Source organism: Monodelphis domestica, chromosome 1, assembly GCF_027887165.1.
Source record: "Monodelphis domestica isolate mMonDom1 chromosome 1, mMonDom1.pri, whole genome shotgun sequence".
Lineage (NCBI taxonomy): Eukaryota > Metazoa > Chordata > Mammalia > Didelphimorphia > Didelphidae > Monodelphis > Monodelphis domestica.
In genome coordinates, this window is record NC_077227.1 from 569,852,383 (window position 1) to 569,872,422 (window position 20,040).

A 20,040-nucleotide genomic window follows, 5' to 3' on the forward strand; every position below is an offset into this window, starting at 1 on the left:
ATTTTTAAAGAAGAAACTATTGGAGTTTAAGGAGGAAATAGATCATAGCCCCACTGACCCATTTGATCAGGCAGTTGTTTTTCTTCTGTATTTCTTTTCCCGCAGTTCTTCTTCTGGATGTAGATAGTGTTCTTTCTCATATGTCCCTCCAAATAGTTCTGGATCATTGAATTGCTACTAGTAGAGAAGTCGGATTGTACCACAGTGTATCAGTCTCTGTGTACAATGTTCTGGTTCTGCTCCTTTCACTGCATCACTTCCTGGAGGTTGTTCCAGTCTCCATGGAATTCCTCCACTTTATTATTCCTTTTAGCACAATAGTATTCCATCACCAACATATACAACAATTTGTTCAGCCGTTCCCCAATTGAAGGGCATCCCCTCGTTTTCCAATTTTTTGCCACCACAAACAGCACAGCTCTGGATATTCTTGTACAAGTCTTTTTCTTTATTATCTCTTTGGGGTACAAACCCAGCAGTGCCATGGCTGGATCAAAGGGCAGACAGTCTTTTAGCGCCCTTTGGGCATAGTTCCAGATTGCCCTCCGGAATGGTTCAATTCACAACTCTACCAGCAATGCATTAATGGACAAATAATTTAAATAGAAAATATTTACTTAGGCAGCTATTGTGTGTTCAGCACTGTATTCAAGGTAGGAAATGATTAATTACCAAATAAATTCTAGAAATATATTCTATAGGAGTTCATTGGAGGAAAGGAAAAAATCATTGTCAGGGAAGTTTTCACAGAAAATGGATCTTAAAAGAATATTTGGGTTTTGGACAGATGGAAGAGAATAGGATGGTAGAAGAAGAAGTTTTATAAGTAATCATATTTATCAAGTGCTTAGTATGTTCCAGCACAAACTTCAAAATCATGCCCTAGGAGAAAAGAGTTGAAAGAAGGGGAGATATTTAACTTGGGATTGGGGTGATCCAAAGGGAGACACGATAGCTGTTTAGAGCAGAAGTATCAAACTCATGACCAGAAGAGTAGCTGGCCACACTGCCCTCTGGGCTCAACCTGAGGAAGTTGGGGATATTTTAAACAAAATTTAAACAAAAATAAATAAAAACACACTATGACATAGATAATGTTAATTTATGGTTTTCTAAGTGGGTGGTCTGGTTTCTGTTTGCATTTGTCACCACTGTTATAGAGCATTTGAAAAATTGTCTTGAGGTAAAGGGATTAGACTTCTTTTGTTTGGACTGGGAGCCTAGAATTCAGATCTTCAAGCAGGTAGACAAAGTAGGAAAGCACATTTTGGCCTAGTATGAAGAATTATCCTAATAGTAATTGACCCAATACAACTCAACATGCAATTATTAGTTTTTTAGAAAAATTTTATTTTAAATTTTTCCATGTTTCCATATTTCCTTTTCTTTCCCTCCCTTCTTCCCTCCCCCCTCCTGGATGCAATAAGCACTTCCGCCAGGTTATACAAATGTTATCACATATCTATTTCCATATTATTGATTTTTGCAATCGAGCAATCTTTTAACACCAAAACCCCAAATTACATGTCCATATAAGCAAATGATAAGTCATTTGTTTTTCTTCTTCAACTTGCATTATCATTTATTATTTAGTATGCATTTTGCATCTATTCTATGCAAAAACAACAATATCTACCCTTAAGAGCTTACATTCTATAGGAGGAATACAACTTACACACAAATAAAATTGAAGCCGGAGCTAGTACTAACCCCTGGAGAAGACAAGAAAGGCTGCCCAGAGGAGGTGGCACCAGAGCTGAGCCTCAATGAAAAGTGAGGATTTTAAGAAGCCAAGATGAGGCCTCCCATGAGGAGTGTAGTTCAAGTATCAGAGGCAGTTAGTACAGATTGACAAAAGCAGGAGATGGAGAACAAAGACTGGGGAACAGCCAGTATTCCAGGTTGGTTTGAACATAGAGTTCATAAAGAACGGTATGAAATAAGTTTGAAAAGGTAAGCAGGAATCAGACTGTGAAGAGCCTTAAATGCCAGGGAAAGGACTTTCTGTCCCCCTGCCTGCCCTCCCCCGTGGGGAGCCCTGAAGGTTTTTCGCAGGGGAGTGGCATGAACAGACCCCCGGGCCCCAGGAAGATTCTTTTGGCCGCTGTGCGAAGTTGGATCAGAGAGGGATGAGACTGGAAAGAGAGGGATGCAGGACGAAACTGGTACTCTCAAGCCAGATGAGCCTGGAGGGGATTAGGTGAGGAGAGAAAAGCAGATGGACTAGAGATGGTGCAGAAGCAGGAGGAGAGGAGAGAAAGCGTGCCAGGCTTCAAACCTAGGTGCCAGGGAGGGTGGTTGTGCCCTCGAGAAGTACCGTCACTCGGAGACAGGATAGAATGAAAGGACAGTCATTTCAGTTGTAGCCATGTTGTTCGAGATGCTCGTAGAGCATCTGGGAGGAGATGATCTTGAGGCAGATGATGCCTGCCTGCTGTTCAGCAGAGAAGTTTGGGGTCGATGTCTAGATTTGTCCATTGGGTAAAGGTGATATTTGAACCTAGATCTCTGTTGGAGAGAGTGTGGAGTGAGAAGAGATCCCAGGACAAAGCGTGGGGCACCCCTGGTGCTGACCATGGGCTGATGCTAAGGAAGCAGGAGATGGCTTAGGGAACCATTGAAGGGAACTGACAAAGAACTGACGAAAAGTTAAGACAGAGCAATGAATTAATTTGTTCACTAGTTTTAAATTGCATCTGACTAAGCCAATTTAGCGTTTTCTTGGCAACAACCCTAGAGTGGTTTACCATTTCCTTCTCTAGCTCATTTTACAGATGAAGAAACTGAGTCAAATCTAGTTGCCCAGAATTGATAGAGCTAGTAATTATCTAAGGTTGAATTTGAACTCAGGTCTTCCTGATTCCTGGCCTGGTGCTCCATCCACTACACCACCTACTTAATGAATTAAGTACCAATCACTGAAGGAATTAAAGCCAACTATAATTAATTATTTAATGGGAATATTCTGAGAGAATTCATCTGCCAAGATCCCTTCCAATTTCTAAGATTCTATGATGAACTACAAAAGAGTTTGGCAATCCATAATGTATAGGCCAAATCCAGCCAGCCACTTGTTTTTGTTTGGTTCTGATCTAAGAATAGCTTTTATATCTTAAAATAAATTTTAAAATGAAAGTAGGCCATACAAAAATAAACAGTGGGCAGAAGACCAAATTTGGCTCATAGTCTGACTCTGGGCTATACCAGGTGTCGACTACTCAGTTCAGTTTGGTAGAGGGGAGAGCAAATGTGGCTTTGGATCCACCAACACAAGGAATGTCCCAGGAGAACTTTGTTATTTTTTGATAGTCTTCCCACTGACACAGAATGTAGCCTCTTTCCCTTAGTAAATGACTCTTACCAGTTCCTATAGTTGAAAAATACATCATCTTGAGGCCAGCCTGGCCTGTGCCTCCATGCACATAGACTTTTGAGCCACGACTGACCATATATTCAAAGTCTTTTTACCTTGGAAGAACCTACTTAGGCCTTTGTCCCTGCTGGCAAAGTCTTTTTTTTTTAATTTAAAAAATTTTAAGTTTATTTTTTATTTTTAAAAATATTCTTCCCTGTTTACATGATTCATTTTCTCTTCCTCCCAGAGCCAACAAGCAAGTCCACTGGGTTTTACCAATGTTATCATTTGATACCTATTTGCATGTTATTCATTTTTCTAATAGAGCCATCTTTTGAAACCAAAACCCCAAACCACGTACCCATATAAACAATGGCAAAGTCTTCAAGGACCTAGCGTCATTCTTGTTCTGTGCTGATTTCTTTAATGGACCAATTGCCTTGTTTAAGAAAAATTCTTCTCTTGTGAACTACTGGGATCTTTAGGAAACATGTAGAAGGGTGGAAGGAGACCTGAGCCAGAAACCAGGAAACCTGGGAATGAGTCAAAGCTCTATTGAATGTCTCTGTGCCTAGAAAATGAGCATCAGCATTCTTCCTCAACCTACCTCTCATATTTTAGTGCCTAGGTGAGAGGATGGATAGGAAAGCACTTTGGAGAAAAATATAATGTACTTTCCAATAGTCACATCACAGTATTGTATTGTGTCTGTCCTCAAAGGGTCCATTAGTGATCATTCTTTAAAATACAGAGATGTTGGCCAAGTTTCATCTGTTCTCAGCTCTCTGATCCTGAGTTGACCTTCGTTCGAGCTATTGCTTCTGCATCTGCCTCAGAGGCCACAGTCAGCAGAAACTCCTGCTCCCTGATAAAAGGTCTGAGCCAAGCAAAGGCATCACAAAAGTCCCTGCCTGAAGTAGTTTGATCAGAGTGCCAAGTCTAGGGAAAATGTGCCTCTTGGGGAAGCAGTTAAAGATCTTTGCATTTATTGGTTTGCCTCCTAACTGATGGCTTCCAGTGACTCAGGAGTAAATGGTGTTATGCAGACTCCCATGGTCACGATCTCCAGTCAGCATAGGAGGGTCTACCAGCAGGGAGGCAGCAGCCAAGGTGGGAAAGATGCTGGATTTCACAGAATATTAAGACCAGAAAGGACCCTTAACATTATCGGAGACAGGGGCGGCAAAACCAGTATTTGAATGGGATCTCCTCGCTTCAAGTCCAAGGCTTTTTCCACTCAGAAGTAATTTTGGCTTCTGGTCTAATTTTCCTCATCTGTAAATTGGGAGAATTGGACTAGAGGAGATCTAAGGCTGATCCTTTAGTAGATCTCTAAACTGGTTGCCATTAAGGGGTGGTCAATGGAATGAGAGCTAAGAAACTCCAGATTTGAGCAAGTTGTAAAACTATCTTTGTGATTCTGGATGGACTGCTTTCTCTCGGAGGAAATGTAGTAATAGCTTGCTTTCCTATAGGACTTTCTATCTTATAAAGAAATTGCTTCCCACCCAATAACCTTGAGGGGATACCATATTATTGTCCTTATTTTTGTAGATGATTTTTTTGGTCCCTCCTAGTTCATCCCCCCCCCCCCCCCCTTAAACCCATACCTTCTGTCTTAGATTCAATATTGTGTATTGGTTCCGAGTTAGAAGAGTGGTAAGAGCTGGGCAATGGGGACTTGCCCAGGGTCACACATCTAGGAAGTGTCTGAGGTCAGATTTGAACCCAGAGTCTCCCATCCCTGGGCCTGACTATCGTAGCTACCCAGCTGCCCCCTAATTCTAGTTCATCCTAATTCTATTGTAGTATTAGTATATGAACCCAAGGTGTGCCCCTTTCTCTACATGGAAAGTTGAGTACAGGCAATAGTGTTGGGCTTCTTCCTCCCACATGCTGGGGGACTTCATTTCTGTACCTTCTAACCCATTGCTTGTAATTTCTGAATTACAAGGATAAGAAAATCAGCCCCATCCCAAATCCTGCCCCGCAGGCACCCAGAAATGAAGAATCCTACCCAAGAAACTGTATACTGTACTTGTTTTTCTTTCTCTAGAGCTTCATTAAACTTTTCCTTTCCATTGCCTTTATCTAATCAGATAAAAGGAAGGAGAATGAATGCCTTTTAAAATCTGGAGCCTTTTACAAACAGGTCGCATAGACCATGTTAAGCACATTACTGATGTTCCTGTGTGGATTGCAGGATTTAGGTAGGACGAGAAGAGAATTGAGAGAGGAAATCCTGCCCAGGCCTGGTAGAGTAACTTGCCCAGGGTCACCCCAACAGCAACAGTTTGGATTTTGGAATTCTGACTACAGACCTGGTTTTCTTCTGTTGAGATTGTGTGCTGCTTCTGTGTTTGTTTTCTGAAATGAAATAGCATTTAAAAGCAAAGGGAAAGAAACAAGTTTGTCAGAAAGCTATAGAATCTGTAAAAAGGTTTAAATTGAGCAAACTTTTTTTTCTCTGAGTATGAGAGTAGAAATAGCCATATAGATAGATTGCCCTCAAGAAGCTTACTTACCCCTTAACTTACCTCCATAAAGAAATAAAACACCAACACAAAATAATTTCAAGAAGAATGAATGAAGTGAATAAAACGTATTTACTTTTCTTACTGTGTGCTAAAGCTCTGGGGATACCAGTACAAAAATCAAGTCAGTCCCTGCTTTCAGGGAACCTACATTCTGATGGAGGATCCTAGGTCTGGTGTATGAACATAAGTAGAGTCTGAAATAGGCTAAATACAACAATGCAGGGATCCAGGACAATTCTGAGGGACTTATGAGAAAGAAGACTATCCACATCCAGAGGAAGAACTGTGGGAGCAGAAACACAGAAGAAAAACAACTGCTTGATCACATGGGTTGATGGGGATATGATTGGAGATGTAGACTCTAAACCATTACCCTGGTGCAATTATCAATAATATGGAAATAGGTTCTGATAAATGACACATGAAACCCTGTGGGACTGTATTTCGGCTATGGCAGGGGGGTAGGGAGAGGGGAGAGAAAGAACAGGAATCTCATAACCATTGAAAAATATTCTAAATTAATTAAATAAAATTTAAGCACCGATTGTCTAATAAGAAAAGTCCTAAAACTCTGATGGTCCAGCTTAGAATAAGCACTATTGAGGGCAGTGAGGTGGCTCAGAACCAGGTCCAGAGAGGGCAGGTCCTGGGATCAAATCTGGCCTCAGACACTTCCTAGCTATGTGACCCTGGGCAAGTCCTTTCTCTGTCATTGCCTAACCCTCACTGCCTTACTGAACCAATATTGAATCTAAGATGGAAAGTAAGAGTTTTTTAAAAAATCAATATTGTGAATTGGTTCCAAGGCAAAAGAAGGGCTAGGCAATGGGGGCTAAGTGACAGGCCCAAGGTCACACAGCAGATTTGAACCCAGGACCTCCCTTCCCTAGGTCTGACTCTCAATTCACCAAGCTGCCTTTTTTGTACCTTTGAGCTATATTTTAAAGGAAGTTAAATATTTTAAAAACCAGAGGTGAGAATGGATCAGATTCCAAACATGGGGGACAACGTTTGGGGGGAGACTTTTAGGAACTGCATCATCTTTAAAATGATCTTGCTTATTCCCCTCCCTTTTAATTTCCTCCTTGTTTTGAAGTCTGTACGCTCCGGAGACCCCCGGGGGAAGGGACCTTCCCTTTTCCCCTGCGTAGGGATGGAGCCCAGAGAAAGGCTTTCTCTGCTGTTGCTCCAGAACCAGCCTTGCTTTCCTCCCGTAAGTGACCTGTGGTGACCGGGGACGGGGATGTTTTTCAGGTGGAAAACATCCTGCTGCATGACCGAGGCCATTATGTCCTGTGTGACTTTGGGAGTGCCACTAACAGATTCCAGAATCCACAAGCCGAGGGCGTCAACGCGGTAGAGGACGAGATTAAGAAGTAAGTCTCTTCCTGCCAGGGGGCTCAGCACGAGCGTACATCCGGGACTTCTCTGGGGGCAGAGGGGCAGCGGGGCTGCGTATTTCTCCGGCTTTATTTTCTTCATCTGCGGAATGGGGGCAAGGATGCTTGCATTGTTTACCTCCCAGGGTAAGTTTGAGGAAACATTTCGCATAGAATGGAGAACACTGGCGGGCGCCATTGTTGTGATGAGGTTCTCTGACGTCAGCATTATGTGGGCTCCGAAGAGTTAAAGAAACGTCCAGGAAGAGCGCAGACTTGAGTTGGGCTTTGCAGGATGGAAGAGCTTGGCGGAAAAGAAGAGAAACGTGGCACAATTCATTCCAGGCTCTCCTCCCCCATTGTTATAATCCTCGGAGATTGACAAAACCCTTTCCTAATAATATCTCTGTGGGAGGGGGAGCACAGATAGTATTATGCACCTATTTTAGATAGAAAAAATGAGACCTGAGAAAGGGAAGTGGTTATGAGTCAAAGACAGGCTTCTCTTGGCTTCCCTTCCAGCCAGTGCTTTTTCTGTCTCCCCATGCTGACTCCTAAGAGAGTTGGGAATCTGGAACTCCTTCTGAAGCAGCCTCTGGCTGCTGTTACTTGGTGGTTTCAATCGTGTCTGAGCCTCTTCATGACCCCTTTTGAGGTTTTCTTGTCAAAGACTGGAGTGGTTTGCCAGTTCCTTCTCCAGGTCATTTTAAAGATGAGGAAACGGAGGCCTACAGGGGCCTACAGGAGGCCTAGAGACTTGGCCAGGGTCACACAGCTGGTAAGAGTTTGAGGCTAAATTTGAATTCAGGAAGAGGAGTCTTCCCGACTGCTGGTCAGGCACTCAATGCCCTGCACCACCTAGCTGCCAAAGGACATTTTATTTTTATCTACTTAGAATTGCCTTCTTTCTCCTAAGTTCTTAGTATGTTTCCTCTAATTCAAGCATTGACTACCACTCATTTGATGTATGTAAAAATTATATTTATATCTCTAATAATAAAAATATTATATTTTATGAGGTTTATTTAAAATCATTAGAAATCAAGAGGATACAAAATAAAAACCTCGTACCCATGGCTGATTAGCCCATTTAAAATCCCCACACCTAGCTTACCACTATACTTGCTACATCATTGCAAAGGAAGAGAGCGTGGGAGGCGTTACTGCCAGTTATATACCAACTGTGATCTTGCCAGCCTGGAGACTTAGGAGAAATTATAGGGAATTCTGGGAAATACCAAGGACTTCTGGGGAATGAAGTCTAAGGTTCAAAATCTCTATTTTTACATGTATGACACTAGCCACAAATCCACCAAACTCTCTGGTCTGTAATTTCCCCACCAGCAAAATGGGGGTCCTCATACCTTTTACAACTACTTCATTCAGTGGTGAATCCCTATTATGTCTTTATTTAAAAAAAACAAAACACTCACAAAAAAACCTATCTTCTGCCTTAGAATCATGACTAAAATTTTTTTCCAAGGCAGAAAAGTAATAAGGACTAGATAATTAACTTTAAGGAACTAGTTAAGTGACTTGCCCAGGGTCACACAGCTAGGAGGTTTGTATTCGAGGTCAATTTGAACCCAAGACCTCTTGTCTCCAGTCCTGACTCTCTAACCACTGTGCAATCTAGCCGCCCCACTGTTAATTGTCTTCAATGTCAGAGGATCTCAATAAGCTTTTAAGCCAATTAGTCTGTGTTTATAAGAAACAAAAATCTGAGATCAGGGAAGTCTTAACCTAGTTTCATTCAGTATCTAACTTTTCACAGATCATGAAACTTCTTTGTACTATGATTTAGTAAAAATATATTTAATTATATTATGCAATAATAAATTATTTAATTACATATTTAATTATATGTTATGTAATTATTTAATAACAATGTAATAAATTAACCTTAAAATTCACTCACTTCTAGAATTTTCAATGCCATGAAAGTATGTGCTTAGATCCTCTGTGGCTCCCCTTTAAGTTAAAACTCTATGCAGGCCCAGCACGCTTTATACTCTAGCAATGGGCACATGATATAATGGGAAGAACAGTAGACTTACAAGCCAGAAGACCCAGACCCAGGGGGTTCTCCTATGTGTCAACTGTGTGACTTTAAGACAAGTCACCTCACCTTTCTAAGCCCTGGTTTTCTTATCTACCACATAGAGATAATGATACCCGCCCCACTAACCATTTAGGGGGAAAATGAAATACCATTTGTGAAAGTGCTTTGAAAACTAAAACATGCTAGGAGGAATGTGAGATTCTGTGATGAAGGAGATGGTGTGGTGCAGTGGATAGTACTGGATTGGGGAGTCAGAGAACCTAGCTCTGCCATTTGCTACCCATATACATATAAAGAAAGTTACTTCACTTCTTGAAGGGTTCTAGCTCTACATCAGCGATTCTCCTGAATGATTTTTCACTGCTCCTCCTCCTGAGCTAGAGATAGGGAAAATTGAAGCTCCATTTGTTCAGTTGTATCAATTGCCTCTGACTATTCATGGTCCTAATTGGGGTTTTCTTGGCATCCCATATGGAGTGGTTTGCTATTTCCTTCTGTAGCTCATTTTATAGATGAAGAAACTAAGGGAAGTATTGTTCAGTGACTTGCCTGGGGTCACATTCGTTTTCAGTTGTGTCTGACTCTTAGGAACCCCTTTTGGAATTTTCTTGGCAAAGATATTGTAACAGTTGGTCACTTCCTTCTCCAGCACGTTTGACAGATGAAGAAACTGAGGTAAATAGGATTAAATGGCCAGATTTGATCTCAGGAATTTGAGTCTTCCTGCCTCCAGGCCAAGCACTCTGTCCACTGGGCCACCTAGCTGCCCCCAATAGAAGATCCTGCTTTTCACTTATGTGTGTGGACCCATCTAGAGAGATAGGAGAAAAAGAGAGAGGGGAGGAGGAGAGAAATGAGAGGGGGCGAGATGGAGACAGACAGGAAGAGAGAGGGGGAGGGAAAGAGGGGAAGAAAGGGGAGAGAGGGAAAGAAAGAGGAAGAAAGAGGGAGAAGAGAGAGGAAGAAAAAGGGTAGAGAAGGGAAAGAATCAATCAATAAGCATTTTAAAAATAACTCCCTCCTATGTGCCAGACACTGTGCTAAGTACTGGAGATACAGTCCCTGCTCTCAAGAAGCTCTGAGTCTAATGGAGGGAACAATATGTAAACAACTTCGTTAACAATATAATTGGAGATAACAAGAAAGGGAACTGTGCATGATGAGATGCATGGGATGATAGAGATAGCATTAGATTTGGGTCCAAGACATAGGCTTCAAGCTCATTCATTAGCCAGTCCCTTCATCTCCGTGGGCCTCAGGTGCCTCATAAGTAATTGGAACAATAATATTTGCTCTCCTGGCTTCATAGCCCACAGTCACCGGAAAGAAAGCTGTTTATAAGCTGTAAAGCAATAGAAATATAAATTGTGCTTGTGATTAAATCCCAGCTCCTGATATATAGAGTGGAAGATGACTTATGAAAAGGGATGCAGGTGAAAGACACAATTACAGTTAATGAAGTGCCCAACACTGGGATAATGAATGATAGGGATTTACTTTAACTCTGTTTGTAATGTAAGAAGAGGTGATAATAGCTTGTTTCTATGGCGCTTAAAGGTTTGTAGACTTTCCCTAAAGTCCATAAACACGCACTTATTAAGTGCCTGCAGTATACCAGGCACTGTTAGTCAACAAGCATTTTAAGGGCTTCCAGGTGATGCAATGGATAAAGTGATAGGTTTGGAGTCAGGAAAACTCATCTTGAGTTCAAATCTAGCCACAAACACTTATTAGTTGTGTGACCCTGGGCAAGTCACTTAAGCCTTTTTTTTTCTGTTTCCTCATCTTTAACATGAGATGGAGAAGGAAATGCAAACCACTCCTGTATTTCTGACAAGAAAACCCCAAATGGGATCTCAAAGAGTCAGGCACAACTGACCAGTAACCAAACAGTAAAAATACTCCAGGTACTGCGCTCTTTACCAGAGATGATAAGGAAGGTAAAGCATTGTCCCTACCTCGTGGAATTCCTCCTCTAAACATGGAGACAACATGAACAAATAAGGTGTATGCACAATTAATTGAAGATAACAGAGGGAAGGCACTGGTATTAAGCATCGCTAGGAAAGGCTTCTTGTCCCGCAGAGGAGCCTGGGTGGTAGGGAGTACAAGTGTTAGTATCTTGGTTTTACTGAGGCTCAGAGACTCCTATAGTCCCCTGATCGAGCCACAGGAGCCTTTTATTTTATGAACTCTCTCACTCTCTCCTTTAACCGCTTGTCCAGTGTCACCTGCCAGCTGCCTGAGCCTTTGCCCCAAAGCCCTCTAAGGGCAGTCACCGTTGCCTGCCCAAATCAGGGTGTCTGCTGCGTTCTCCCTGGTGGCTGCAGATCGGAAGAAGGATGTGCTTCTCTGACGTCCCCCGAAGCCCCTGTGGCCACGCAGGTCTCCCGAGGGCACGATCCCAGCTCCCCACAGAGCATCCTGTCTGTCTGAGGAACGCTTCTGCAGTCTAGTCTACATGTCATAAAACATAAAAATCAGAGCCAGCAAAATGGGCGGGGTGGCCATTTTTAATAAATGACTCTTCTGATCGTAGGTACACCACGCTTTCCTACCGAGCCCCAGAAATGGTCAACCTGTACAGTGGCAAAATCATCACGACAAAGGCTGACATTTGGGTACGTATCACGTGATCCGCACGTGGCGCTTGGATGCGGAGTCAGAGTTGGCCTTAGATGGAGGCTCCTTTCCCTTTCGTTCCCTCGTCTGTACCTGGGGACGGCGCTCACGCCCTTTATCTCCTGGGGGTGGGGGTGGGGGGGTGAGGAAAGAGCTCTGGAACCCTGCATATACCAGAGAGCTGGCAGTTAGTATTCTAATCTGCAGCTGCTCCGTGGTTGGTGTCTTCCTTTGTACATCTGCAGAGCTGTCACTAGGACAGCGTGGATGGACCCTGTGATGCTGAAATGTAGGAAGCGCCGATAGTCCTTGCCCTCACTCTGAAGTATGAACAATTATTTAAAATTGGAAGGTACCCCGTCCTCCTCGCCGAGCCCCTTCACACCCTCTGCCCTCATCCCGCCAGATCAGCTGTGGCCCAGAATTGTGGGTTGTGGCTCTGGGTGCCCACAAACAGATGGAAGAGTAGAAAGCCTCCTGGATTTGGAGTAAGAAGATCTCAGTTAGACCTGGCTTTAATACTTAGTGCATGAAAGACCTTGGACACGCCACTTCCCCTCTGTATGCCTCCATTTTTTTGCCTCTAAGATCCAGAGATGAGACTGGATGATCTCTAGGGTTCCATCTAGCGTGAACAGCACTTACTGTCATTCAGGCATGTCCAATTATTTGTGACCCCATGGACCACACTGTCTGTGGCATTTTCTTGTCAAAGATGCTGGGATGGTCTGCTATTTCCTTTTCCATTGGATTAAAGCAAACAGAGGTTAAGTGACTTGCCTCAAGCCACAAAACTGTTAAGTATCTGAGGCTAGATTTAAACCCAAGTCTTTCTGACTCCAGGCCCAGTGCTTTATCCACAGAGCCACTTGGCTGCCCCTGTAACACACCAGCCAACCTCCTAGACTGCTAGAGGGAGGACTTAGAAAGAGCCCCGTGGTCAGTAGTTATAGAGTGAAAACAATCCTTTTTCCCTCTGTCTTTTAGGCCCTCGGTTGTTTGTTATATAAATTATGCTACTTTACATTACCATTTGGGGAGAGTCAGGTAGCCATTTGTGATGGAAACTTCACGATTCCTGATAATTCGCGGTATTCCCAAGACATGCATTGCCTCATACGTAAGTATTTCCATTTCCTAAAGGTTTGTAACTTTTTCTGTCCCAGACTGAATTATACCAGTGGAAAGGAGAAAGAGAGAGGGAGAGGGAAAGAGAAAGGGAAAAGGGGGGGGGGGCGAGAGACAGAGACAGACAGCAGAGAGACAGAGGGAGGAAGGGAAGGAGGGAGGGAGTCAGAGTCAGATAGACAGCAGAGAGAGATGAGGGAGAGAGGGGGAGAGAGAGAGTGAGAAAGACAGAGACATAGACAGACAGAAAGACAGAGAGACAGAGAGGAGAGAGAGAGGCAGACAGAGAGAGACAGAGAGAGAGAGAACAAAAGGAAAGGCAGAAAAATAGAAGTGGATTGATGGCAGGGTAGGAACAGAGAAGGTGAAATATCTTTGAAGCAAGGATTTCCAATTGCCCAAACAAATCATCCTTCGGTAAATTTCCAAAGTATATTTACATGAATCACTTGAGCAGAAGTGTTGAAAATTTAAGACCTAGATACTATTAGTTAAATTTTTTTAAGAAATCCTGGAGCAAAAGAATTCTGACTGATTGTGCATCAAGGGGGTGAGACATTGGTCTTTGCAAAATGAGGAGCTGCTCAAGTGAAGAAGGTAGCAGTTTAATGTTTGGCTTGAATATTTGGCTCAGGCTAGCTTAGCATCTAGCATTGCAGGATTACTTTTAATTCAATCAACATTTTTTAGGTGTGCAAGGCTCTGTGCTAGGTGATGAAAACCTTTTTCTTTTCAATTTTTTTTTAAACCTTTACCTTCTGTCTTAGAATCAATACTAAATATAGGTTCCAAGACAGAGGAGTGGTAAGGGCTAGGCAATGGGGATAAAGTGATTTTTGTCCAGGGTAGTGGCAGAGGGAGATGTAAAGATTTTTTTTAAACCCTTACCTTTTATCTTAGACTCAATACTGAATATTGGTTCCAAGGTAGAAGAGTGGTGAAGGCTAGGTAATTGGGGTTAAATGACTTGCTCACATAACCAGGAAGTGTCTGAGGTCAGATTCGAACCAAAGACCTCCCCTCTCTGAGCCTGACTCTCAATCCACTGAGCCACCTCGCTGCCCCAGCTGAAAGCAATCTTACAATTTTTTAAATTAATCATTATGATTTGTTCTTGGGACATGGTAACCATAAAGATCTGCTGGTTCATGGCCAGAGTCCTGGTGATTAGCTATTTTCCTCCTAACTGATCCTCAGATGATAGAAATATATAGTTTCCCATGTGCAAAAAGCCTTTCTAGTTTGTCAAACCATTGCTCTTTAGTAGTGTGGCATTTAAGTATCCCTTTTGTGATAAAGCATCACTGGAGAATAACACTTTAAAATTGTCTTTTGACTTTTTTTTAATTTTAAATTTTTATATTTTTTAAATTTAAGTATTTAAATTTAAATTTTCCATAGTTACATGTTTCATGTTCTTTCCCAGAGCTAACAAGCAATTCCACTTTGTTATGCATGTATTATCACTCAGTACCTATTTCCATATTACTCATTTTTATAATAGAGTAATCTTATTATAGGATGGTGGCAGCAGGAAGGACTTTGCCTTTGGTTGGATGGATTTCTAGTCCATGGAAGGCACAGATTTTGCCAGGAGTAATTTTGTAACGGATCAATCTACTTTTGTTTTAACCTTGATTGCAAGTGAACAAAAATAAATAGACACTGTGAAGCACATATGGAATAGATTAATGAGAATCATAATCACATTTGCTTCATTGAAGCTTCAGAGTTGTAATCTCAAGATTTGCATTGATGATAGGGAATTATATTAGTCATCCAGGTCCTTGTTTGAATGGATCATTCTGATTGACTGAGCTCATGTCATCAAGGGATGGTGTTATTGCATCCTAGAACCAAAAGGTCTCTCTCCGAGTCATTTTGCAACCTTAAAGGGATGTTCCTTATTCATTAGGTCCATTCTTAAATCATTGAATTTGGATGTTACTACACTCTGTGCATTTAGATTTAAGTACCTAACAGCTTGAAGTTTAGACCTGTAATTTCTAGGTGACTTTTGTTTCTAAACTTTAAATAGGCTAGTACCAGATTCTTAAATTTGCTATCATCACATGTTTTGTTTTTCTTTACTTTGTATTATGCTGTAATTACAATTATCTCAAGAGATTGATTTGGGGGTAAGAATATAAGTTTATTGATTATATCAATTTCATTGCTCAGGCCAGCATCATAAATGACAAAGAAATATAAGTCTTCATGGCTATCTCACAATCAGGGATAACCTGAGCTGGGTCAGGCAGCTTAATAAATAGATTTTTAGGAGCTCATTATTTAACCCTCCCTGGAATATCTCAAGACCTCTTTAATTGGTAATAGATAATTAAGAGGTGGTCTAGCAACCTGTCTACCCTTCCCCATCCCCATAGGTGGATAGATCATATGCAGGAAAAGAAACCTTGTCCCCTTCATTTATTAACCAAATTCTTTTAAAAAGGAAGACATTCTTTGGGATTCCTAAAGACAAAGAAAATGAGAAAAGCAGCAGACTGAACGGTATCTCTGCTCCAGATCCCAGACACAGGAATACATAGTAATTCTTCCTAATATATAAGAATTAATAAAGTATATGAAAAATAATTTCTCACAATTATGAACTTCAGTATGGCATTATGTTCACCTGGTGAACACTCCCATAAAGAATGCCAATCTAACATTTAGAGCAAAAAAAGGGATTTGGTAGGCATAAAATCAGTTGTTAAATGACAATTTGTATCATCTAATCAGGTGGTGTCAAACTCAAATTGAAACAGGGGTCACTATACTATTCGTAAACATCTCTGAGGGCTGTGTATTGATAAAAAAAAAAAATCATACATTCCCAATACATTAGCACATTAAAATCAGACAGGAATCAAATTTTAATCTAGTTCAGGGCACACTTGGAATTATTGTGGCTGCATGTGGCCCATGAGTTTGATGTCTCTAATCCATTCCAAACTATACCCACAGCAAGGACACCTATTATATCCCTGAAAATGGTCGTTTTAGCTTCCACTCCAGTCATGAGGAACTCATTAGCAGCCTTAGGCCACCCATTCCATCTTTGGAGAGCTTTAACTCTTAGCAAGCTTTTTCATATGTTGAGCTGAAATCTGCCTCCCTAAAACTTCCACCCTTTAGGCTTAGTTCTTCCCTTTGGGGACAACCAAAAATCTAAATCTCTGTACCAGGGAAAACACTTTTGGGGTGGAAGACAGCTATCATGCCCCTCCTTTAATCATTACTTCTCCAGGCTTAAATGTCTTTAGTTCCTTCAACCAGTCTTTAGTTCCTTCATATGGCATGGCACAGTTTCAAGTCCCTTCACCATCTGGTTACCCTCCTGCCTGTGCTTGGATTAGAAAAATTAACTTCACAATACTGGATGGAGGAGGACTACAGACAACAGGTTCTGTGAGAAAATGATATGGAGGTTTTAGTGGAGTGTGAGCTTAATAGAAGTCATCGGTGTGAGGCAGAAGCAAAAAAGCCAATGCCTTCCTAGGTTGCATTAAGAAAAGGATAATGTCCAGAATGAGGGCAATAATAAGTTCTCTGTGCTCTACCCAGTTAAGACATATATGGATTATATGTTCAGTTCTCAGCATCATATTTTAGGGAAAGATATAGGCAAGCTGGACTTTTTTTAAAAGAGGGTAAATAGATGGTGAGATCACTGGACTAGAGGAAAAAGATTATAGGTTGAAAGAGCCAAGCATAGAGAAGACTCAGTTGTCACTTAAGAAAGAATTTTTTACTGGAAGAAAGAGATTAGATTTATTCTGTTTGTCCCCAAAGGGAAGAGCTAGGAGCAATGGGTGGGAGTTGCATACAGACATTTAGATTTGATGTTAAGGACAATTTCCTTATAATACTGTCTACCCCAAAAAATGATCTGGGCTGCCTCAGGAAATAGTAAGTTCCCTTAATTTTAGAATTCCCCATCAGAGCCTGAAGGACAATTTTGGGGTGTGAAAAATGTTCTAGAAGGAATTGTTGTTTAGATGTGGATCAAACTGTGCTTGGCTACTGAGGTTCCTTCCAGCTCTTCCATTCTGTCAACCTCTCAGCATCCTCTTCATTATCCCTTCTAAAATGTAGTTCTAAGAACTGGACTAAGTGCTGCAAAAAGTGATCTGACAATGGCAGAGTATAATAGTATTGTCACTTTGCTCATTCTAGCCATTTTAATTATTGCATTGAGCTTATGGATCTTTAAAATATGCTAAACTTTTTCTACAACCACTGCTTTTAAGCTCTCTTCCCTATTCTGTGCTTGTGTGGTCCTTTTTTGGGTCCAAGTATAGGATTTTTACCTTTAATTTTATTAACTTCATCTCACCAATTTTAGCCTGCTATTATGGTCCAGTCTGATATTTTCATTGATCTTCATTGATCTATATCACAATGATATATTATCCAGCACTTCCAGTTTTGTGTCATTCACAGATTTGATAAGGAAGCTATAGAGATGTACATATATGTGTATGTGTGTGTGTATGTATATATCTATGCATACATTCTTTCTTTGTTAGTGATTGATAAACATATTCAACCAACACCAAAGACTGTTCAGTATTAAGACTGTCCATCACCATTTTGGGGATCTGGTCATTTGAATCAATTCTGAGTCTAACCATACTATCATCAATTCCTCGTCTTTCCATTTTTGTCTACAAGAGTATTATGAGTCTTTTCAAATGCATGATGATGTCCAGATATATTCTGTCCTTGGCGTTGTCTCTAGGACTTATTTTTCATAAACTTTTTTTTTGTTTTTTATTTAAACATTATTTTATTTGGTCGTTTTCATAAATTATTCATTGGAAACAAAGATCGTTTTCTTTTCCTCCCCCCCCCCCCCCCCCCCCCCGCCTTTCCCTCTCCCATAGCTGACGCATGATTCCACTGGTTATCACATGTGTTCTTGACTCGAACCCATTTCCCTGTTGTTGGAATTTGCATTATAGTGTTCATTTAGAGTCTCTCCTCAGTCTTATCTCCTCCAACCCTGTAGTCAAGCAGTTGCTTTTCATTGGTGTTTTTACTCCCACAGTTTATCCTCTGCTTGTGGGTAGTATTTTTTTTTAGATCCCTGCAGATTGTTCAGGGAAATTGCATTGATACTAATGGAGAAGTCTATCACCTTCGATTGTACCACAATGTATCAGTCTCTGTGTATAATGTTTTCCTGGTTCTGCTCCTTTCGCTCTGCATCACTTCCTGGAGGTTGTTCCAGTCTCCATGGAATTCCTCCACTTTATTATTCCTTTGAGCACAATAGTATTCCATCACCAACATATACCACAATTTGTTCAGCCATTCCCTAATTGAAGGGCATCCCCTCATTTTCCAATTTTTGGCCACCACAAAGAGCGCAGCTATTTCATAAACTTTTAATGACTTCCAAGTGAACACTTTTTCCCTTTCTGACTACTCACAAACTATCTCTTTAATAATTCCTTCTGGAATTTTAGTGGAATTGACATCAGGCTGAGTGGGACCATAGTTTGAAATATCTGTGCACTCTGTTTTCATGAAAGGGGAGACATTTCCCTTCCTAAAAGTCTTACAGCACCTCTTCCACTTACCATGATAATTTAAATATCACTTATAGTATTGGTTCATTGTATAAGTTCTTTCTATCCTCTATGCTACATTTTCTCCAAGTCAGATAATTTAAACTCATTCAAGTCACCTAGGTAGTCCCTTACCAGCTCCCCCTTTATTTACAGCTTTCTTTTCCTATTTGCAATTATTATTCTATTGCTCCCAGTCTAATTATACTTATTAGTTAAGAAAAAAGAGCCAAATGAAGAAGATGAATAATTCTGCCTTCTTTCTATGCCCCTATCCATGTCTCTTTTCATCTCCCCCCAAAATGGTTTCTATAACTGGTCTTCTATAACTATTAAAACTAAGTCTCACCAATACCTTTTGTTTTTACCTCACCGTCATTTCCTGATAGATCTCATATTCCACATTCATGGTCCTTTACTACTTTTGAGAGGAGAGAATTATTTTACCATCTGTTTCTGGGACCAGGACTGGTCATCGCAATGAACCAGAGTCTGGCTACCTTTGTGTTGTTGCAGTCATTATTCTCCTGGTTCTACTTCTGATACTGTACCAGGTCACACAGCTCTTCCCTAGCTTCTCTCTATTTCTCACATCCAGTCTTTGTCTTTTTTTCCAGACTGATCACATTTGGGAACTCCCCTACTGCAGGTTCTCACCTCTTCTGTAACTGATAACTTTATAGAGAGACTCGTAGGGCACTGAGAACCCTTTGGTGACGTCCCCAGGGTCACACAGATAGCTGATGTCAAAGGTGGGACTTGAACCTATGTCTGATTTTGACGTGGGGTCTTTGGCTCTCATGGCTTCTTACAGTATCAGAAGTTTCTATTGCATTCATGTTGTTTAGCCATTCTTCAGTCAGTGGACCTTCATTTAATTTCCAATTTTCTATACCACAAAAAGAAACAATCCTTCAGCACCTCCCCCAAGTTTCTCTTGGGCTTCCTGATCCTTCGTCTCCCATGATCTTCACACATCCCGACTGAGTCTTAGGACTCAGACCTACTAGATCCTCCCGGACCCATTGCTGAACTCTTTCAGGTCCTCTTTCCTCCAGTCTGGGATGCACATCGGACTATGCCTGGTGTCAGAAGGGTTATTGCCTCCTAGGCTTCCTATGCTTTTCAGTTCACCACCTTTCCGTCACATCAATGATAATTTTCCTTGTTGCTTCTTCTACGTTCTGACAGATGAAATATCAGGAAAATCTTACTCATACTAATTAAAAGCGCCCCCCCCCCCTTTGGTTTTTTCTCTAGCCACTAATCCAGTTTAACTCTAGTCATACCCCATTTCACCTGGCACTCATTAACTTTGTGTTTTAAAAATATTGCAATACCAATATCAATGTGTAGTCCTATGTATTTTTTGCACTTA

General features: G+C 41.2%; 1 protein-coding gene across 21 annotated transcripts in view; it reads left to right on the forward strand.

Moving 5' to 3' along the window:
• AAK1 (AP2 associated kinase 1) overlaps nucleotides 1–20,040 on the forward strand; it is a 259,638-nt gene that overhangs the window by 129,942 nt on the left and 109,656 nt on the right. For all 21 annotated transcript variants that reach the window (XM_007476256.2, XM_007476263.2, XM_007476268.2 and 18 more), the window contains exons 6-8: nucleotides 7,147–7,268; nucleotides 11,873–11,954; nucleotides 12,943–13,075. In XM_007476256.2, the coding sequence (XP_007476318.2) occupies nucleotides 7,147–7,268; nucleotides 11,873–11,954; nucleotides 12,943–13,075 (337 nt within the window). The remainder of the gene's footprint in view (nucleotides 1–7,146; nucleotides 7,269–11,872; nucleotides 11,955–12,942; nucleotides 13,076–20,040) is intronic.